The 6,581-nt window shown below is 39.8% G+C and overlaps 1 protein-coding gene across 3 annotated transcripts in view; it reads right to left on the bottom strand.

The window, feature by feature from the left end:
• Positions 1–1,287: 1,287 nt before the first annotated feature.
• LOC103155062 (zinc finger protein OZF-like) overlaps positions 1,288–6,581 on the bottom strand; it is a 9,841-nt gene continuing 4,547 nt past the window's right edge. Inside the window, exons 1-2 of one of the 3 annotated variants that reach the window (XM_016663270.1) lie at positions 3,978–4,102; positions 1,288–3,309 (exon numbers count right to left, since the gene is read on the bottom strand). In XM_016663270.1, coding sequence (XP_016518756.1) covers positions 1,633–3,297 — 1,665 coding nt within the window. In that variant the 5' untranslated portion in view covers positions 3,298–3,309; positions 3,978–4,102 and the 3' untranslated portion in view covers positions 1,288–1,632. Of the gene's footprint in view, positions 3,314–3,977; positions 4,103–6,581 lie in introns of those variants that run through there. The other 2 variants (XM_016663269.1, XM_007576592.2) reach the window with 2 other exon arrangements.

Genomic DNA, 6,581 nt, shown 5'->3' with positions numbered 1-6,581 from the left:
GGTCTCGACTACCACACTGGTGTCCAGGCTGAAAGCTGAAGGCTGTGGTCGATCTTAGGACGGCACTTTCTTACTGTGTTGGTGAGAAATTCACAAATGATTTCTGCCTCTTTTTGTTTGCTCCCTATTTAAATTGTATTTTATTTTTCACCTTTTCTCTCTTTGTCTTCTGGACAAAAAAATGTTACCTTTCTTAATTTTTTTTCTTTTACAGTCTATATTAGGGCTGTAGTGATACAATAATCTCACAATATGATACACAATGTTCTGCTCACAATACGATATATATTGCGATATTCAGCAAACGATACAATTCAATACACTTTTGCAATTTTCTGAAAGATTTTAGAGGGACAGTGATTTTGGTGACATTTTGTGACTGTAATAGAGTTGGATTGAATTAATTTAACTGAAGACTGATTAGAAGCACCAACTACACAATACCTGGCTCTGGTTGGACATGGACACAGACTTAAAGTCGACAGCTGGACAAAATGAATCAAAGAAGTGGTGAGAAAACATGTTCATTTTAATTGAAACAGTACAAACTGAAGCTTACATGCATTTGTAAAGTAAATAAAGTGCACCAAGTACCTGCTCTGCATAGTGTGATACCTTTTAACCTCGACACTTAACATGTGAAGGAATCGCTCTAAGCCTGATGACCTAATCACTCTCCCGGCGAAGCAGCAGTGAGTGAGACAGGTGACAGTTGGATGTTACGATATTTGCAGATGAAAATTGATTTTTTTCTAGGAAAGAAAATATCGATATATATCGCAAAATCGATATTACACAGCCCTAGTCTATATAGTGTCCATTAGTAGTAATAGTGTGTGCCGATAGTGTAATATTTCCACATGTAAAAGCATGTGTGTATTAACATTACAATTCATAAGCTACTAAAATATCTTTGATAAAGTTCTAGTCAGTAAAAGTAAGACGTGCAGAATGTATTTTCTAATTCTATGTAAAAATTGCAACGTGACAAAATATTTTCTCATCTGCATTCAAAGCGGCCTGCTGGTAGATGAACCGACAGATTCCCACCTGGCTGTGGTTGGATCTACATTTCTTTCCTCCACACTAACCCAGCTGCAGCAGTGATGTGACGGAGGACCAGACTGATCCTCTGATGTACATTGATCTAATTTACTGCAGCATTAATCCACACCACAGCAGCCACTTCAATAGCTGATTAAATACTGAAGTTATTTTATCATTTCACAACAAATTTAACATCATCCACCATTTAAACACAATCTGTGAAAAAACAGATCAAGCAAAAACATTTGAGAGAATTTATTACAGTTTTCATCACATTAATACAATTTACTGCAGCATTAATCCACACAACACCCAGTGTCAATGCATTTCAAAAACTGTCAACAATTAAATACAAAGAAATTTATCCTTTTATCATTTCACATCATGCATGATTTCAACTTTATTGTAAGAATTTACTACAGTCCTTTATCACGTACAAACCATCAAACATGCCATTAACATTAATGGAGTCATTTTTTTCTGAACACTCTGCTGACAGAAACTGTCCAACTTATGGGGAATGTTAAATTGCTTCTTTGAAACAAAATTTTACCGCATGTCAAATTAGAGCTGGAACAGACATCATTAGGACAAGTATGATGAGTGAAAGGTTTCCCTTTTGTGAGTTCTGATGTGGTAAGTATAACTATTTTTATGGCCAAAACATTTCCCACAGGTTCCACATATGAAAGGTCTCTCACCTGTATGAATTCTCACGTGGCTATTCAAAATACGCTTTTCACGGAAACATTTTCCACAGGTTTCACATGAGAAAGGCTTTTCACCTGTGTGAGTTCTCATGTGGGTATTCAAAACATGCTTTTCACGGAAACATTTTCCACAGGTTTCACATGAGAAAGGCTTTTCACCTGTGTGAATTCTCACATGGTTATCCAAATGGATTTTTTGATTGAAACATTTTCCACAGGTTACACATGAGAAAGGCTTCACACCAGTGTGAGTTCTCATGTGGCTATTCAAATTGGCTTTTTGATTGAAACCTTTTCCACAAGTTGCACACGAGAAAGGCCTCTCCTCAGTGTGAACTCTCATGTGAGTATTCAAAATATGTCTTTGACGAAAACATTTCCCACAGATTTTACATGAGAAGGGCTTCTCCCCTGTGTGAGTTCTGATGTGCCTTATCAAAGTATTTTTTTCACTGAAACCTTTTCCACAGGTTATACATGCGAAAGGTTTCTCACCTGTGTGAGTTCTCATGTGATTATTCAAACTACACTTGTGACGGAAAGTTCTCCCACAAGTTACACATGAGAAAGCTCTCTCCTCTGTGTGAGTCCTCATGTGGCTAATCAAGATATATTTTTGACGAAAACATTTCCCACAGATTTCACATGAGAAAGGTTTCTCACCTGTGTGAGTTCCCATGTGGCTATTCAAATTACATTTTTGACTGAAACCTTTTCCGCAGGTTACACATAAGAAAGGCTTCTCACCTGTGTGAGTTCTCATGTGGATTGTTAACTCAGTGTTTAACTTGAAACCTTTTCCACATACATTACACTGTTTACATTTTTTTAATCTGTAAACTTCCTTGTCCTTCACGCCTTTCTCTGCATTGTCACTTTCCCCTCTGGTTTTCTCAACTCTCTTCTGGTGCGAGAACATTTGGTTTCCACTGAGTTCTGGTTGTTGGTGATCTGTTTCATTATTAGACGGAGTTAGGATTAATGTCTCCTGCTTCAGTACTTCCTGGTTATAATCCTGATTGATGCCTTCAGCTTCAATCTTTACCATCTGCTGCGATTCTGATTGGTGATTGTCTTCCTTCATTTGTTGCACCTCCAGTTCCTCTGGTTCTACTTTGATTTCAAGTGATCCAGAACCCGTTACCATAAATGTAACAGTCTCTTGCTTTGGTACAGCCTGGTTTTCATCCTGACTGAAGCCTTCATCATCAGTCTTGACCATCTGCTGACAACTTGATTGACAATCGTCTTCCTTCATTTGTTGCAGTTCTACTTCCTTTGGTTCCTCTTTGATTTCAAGAGATCCAGAATCTGTTTCTGTTAAGTCATCTGTTACCTGCTTCAGTATTATCTGGTCTCCTTTCTTTACCATCTGCAGAGGTTCTGGTCCGAACTCCTCTGCTTTGACTTGTGGAAGTTCTGGTTCCTCTTCTCTCTCTCTGATTTTTTGAGATTCTGTTTCCCTCGGATTCATAGCAGAGATCTCTTGTTGGTTCAGGTCAAAATGATGAGCAAGAACATCTTGCTTAATGGCAGACATAATGTGACAAATCTGGGGAAAAAAGGAGAAACAAAATATAAAATTAAAATTGTAGTTTAATACAACAACAGCAGGTTCTGTTTGTTTTCAGTGAACCAGTTGCTGAACCAGGAGCCACTCAGCTGAAGGAAATGAACATTTTGAAGATATAAATAACGGTTGGCGCTCACTGTTCAGTTGAATTTATTTTGTGCAAACATGAGGGCAGACCAAGGTTTGCATTGTTTAGAGTCAAAGTGACCGCAGCACTAAAGCTACTGGTGATGCACAACCTGGAACGGATGGACCAGGATCCATGAATACGGTGGTGCAGGAAGCTTTGAGACGAGAAAACTGTAGCTTTTAAACCAGGCAGAGGGGGAACCACCCTGAACGGGTCGACATTGTGCTCCGACTCTAAAAGTGGAACAGCTCATCTCGCTCTCTCTCATCCTCATTGATCATCTTTGCCTGTTTAACATATTCAGTTTTTATGGTTACTCTTACTTTGTCTTACGTTCTTTCGTGCTTTTTATTCATGAGCAGAAAGTAAACAGGTCTATTCTGAGACACATCTGGGTTTTCACCCTGATAATCTGTCTAGATGGGATGTTTATGCTACTACAGAACAGAACAGACTGTTCTTCACCTGGACTCTGAGTCTTTGGGGTTAACCAGAAGCTCCACTCTGCTGGACTCACCTGGAAAAGTTTTGCTGCACTTCAACAGGAAACTAGGACTTTGGCAGAGACGTTACCTCCAAACATCAACATAAGAGGCGACGTCAACACAGTTGCCTCCTAATATGAACAGAGAAAACCAACGACCAGTGAATGGAGCCAGTCGCTTCCCAAATGACCCTGACATGTTTCTGTCTGATGTCATCAGGGTCTGATGTTTTTTTCTCTTCTGAGAACCCAAAAAAATGCTACACTTCATCAGAACCACCTGGCTCTGGTCCATCAGAACCACCTGGCTCTGTATGTGAATTTTTAGACCAAAGTCCAGACATTAACTCTCCCTCCAGTCCGTCTGAATTACTAACAGGATTCAAACCTTAGATTTATCCTCAATGCTCCTTTTCCACCGGCTCTGTAGCAGGGTGCCACCTCCTGGCGGTGGGGGGTATCGCGCCCCACCTCCAGGGCCAAGTGCTGTGTGTCGCTACTTCCATTGAAGATTCTCCAGGTAGGAGTCTAAACCCGCCGTGTCAGCTCTGGTTGTGCAGCTCTATGTGAGCCGCCTTCAGAGGAGCGTTGACAACGATTTATATTTGTGAACAAAGAATTATGCAGCATTTCCATCTCAACATGCTGCCCAGCGTGTGGCGCTGTCTGCCCTGTAAAGTTCATGTCTGTGTCCCGAACCATTGCTAACCTCACCATGCAGGTTCAGCCCAGGGAGGAGGTTTCACTGTAGTCACGCTTGTTTTATATTATTTCATATTAGTAGTATTATTTTTCCAGTTACATGATGCATCAAGCCGTACCAAATGCTTTGTCCATTTAGTCAGAGTCAATGCAGTTGACTCTCAGAAATCTGAGAAACTTTCATCCCATAAACTCCAGCAACCAGAACATTTTCTGTGATTTAAAAACTCAACAGAAACTAAATGTCAGAGCTGCTAAAGCCACATTAGCAGCATTGAATTAAATCTCCTGTTTGTTGCTCATCCCTGCTCAGTGCAGCAGATTTAACTCATCCTGCAGGGCCGGTCCAAGGCTGATGAGGCGTGGGGCAGAATCTGACTGAGGGGCCCCATCAGCACCTCTAACAGCTTCTGAGTTGGATTTAATCTGGGAGAGGAGGAGGAGTTTAACTGGCCAACATAAAAATCCAGTTTGCTAATTTGTATTTGTGAACAAACAGCTCAAATTCAAAGATTAAACTCAGAGCATCAGATTGTCGCTATGGTAACAAAACATTCTCACTATGAATATTGTTCTTTGAACTTTTACAAATTAAACCTACCAGCTCCTTAAAATCTTACATATAAATGTTAATTTAAAATATTTAAATTTATGTTGAAACCACTGAATCAAATTCAGCAACATTGATCATCTCAATAAACAAATGTTACACTTATGTGTCTGTGGTTTGTGTTAAAATGTCAGCATTTATGGCCCCTGAAGCCCTGGGGGGCCGATTGAGCTGCTGACCTAATTTGGTTTAAACAGAAGTGCAAATAATTGATATTCATTTTAATTGTATTTTTTGATTTGTTGTTTTTAAGACTAGTTGTGGGTTTAAATATCGTTTCACTGGAGATGTTTTCCTGTTACGTATAATCACCCAGTAATATTTTTACATTTCCTGTCTACTCAACATCTTTAATACAACAACATGGTGGACGCCTTGGCGCCCCGGGCTGAGCAGGTTTACTGGGGGAAACCCTGAGGGGTGGTGTTTTTATTAAATAAATGTGAAAAAGCTTCACGCAAAAAGTCATTAAAATCTTAGCAGTAATGGATGTAAACATGAGCTATATTCATCCATCAGCCAATCAGAGGAGACGTCTGATTCAGGCGTAGGAGCTACAAGCCCCGCCTACTTAGGAGCGGCTACACGCGGCGTTTTGGGGAAAATCGATGTTTTTACATTAGAGTTATGGATTCAAATGGTTGGAATGAAACAACTTTATGAACTGATCAGTGATGTCAGTAACGCGTTACTATTTCAAATCCAGTAATCAGAATACTGGATCTGAAGAGAGGAGCTAGCTGTTAGCTAGGGATTAGCCGTTAGCTAGGGATTAGCTGTTAGCTAGGGATTAGCTGTTAGCTAGCGATTAGCTGGTAGCTAGCGATTAGCTGGTAGCTAGCGATTAGCTGGTAGCTAGCGATTAGCTGTGGCTCTGCAGCACAAACAAACCCTCCAGTAAGTCAATACTTAAAGCAAAAGACATGAAACACATTTTATTTACTTTCACTGCTCAATAGGAAGAAACATCAACAATAAAAATCAGACTGCAGTTTATCATTTCATTACTTTGGCTGAATCATGATAAACTGCCTCGTTATGCCTTAAATCAGAACCAGCTAACCTGATCTACAGCGCCTTGTCAAAGTATTCGGCCCCCTTGAACTTTTCAACCTTTTGCCTCTTTTCAGGCTTCAAAACAAAAAGATCTAAAATGTTTATTATTTTGTGAAAAATCAACAGCAATCGTGAGGTGGAGTGAAATTTATCAGATATTTTAAAACGTTTTTAACAAACAAAAACCTGCAAAGTGGGGCGTCAATATTATTGGCCCCCTTGTGTTAATACTCTGTAGCGCCACCTTGTGCTGCGATTACAGCTGCAAG

The sequence above is a fragment of the Poecilia formosa genome, unplaced genomic scaffold, assembly GCF_000485575.1.
Source record: "Poecilia formosa unplaced genomic scaffold, Poecilia_formosa-5.1.2 Scaffold411, whole genome shotgun sequence".
Taxonomy (NCBI): domain Eukaryota; kingdom Metazoa; phylum Chordata; class Actinopteri; order Cyprinodontiformes; family Poeciliidae; genus Poecilia; species Poecilia formosa.
Note: the sequence above shows the minus strand (reverse complement) of the source record. Positions and strands in the feature narration are given on the sequence as shown.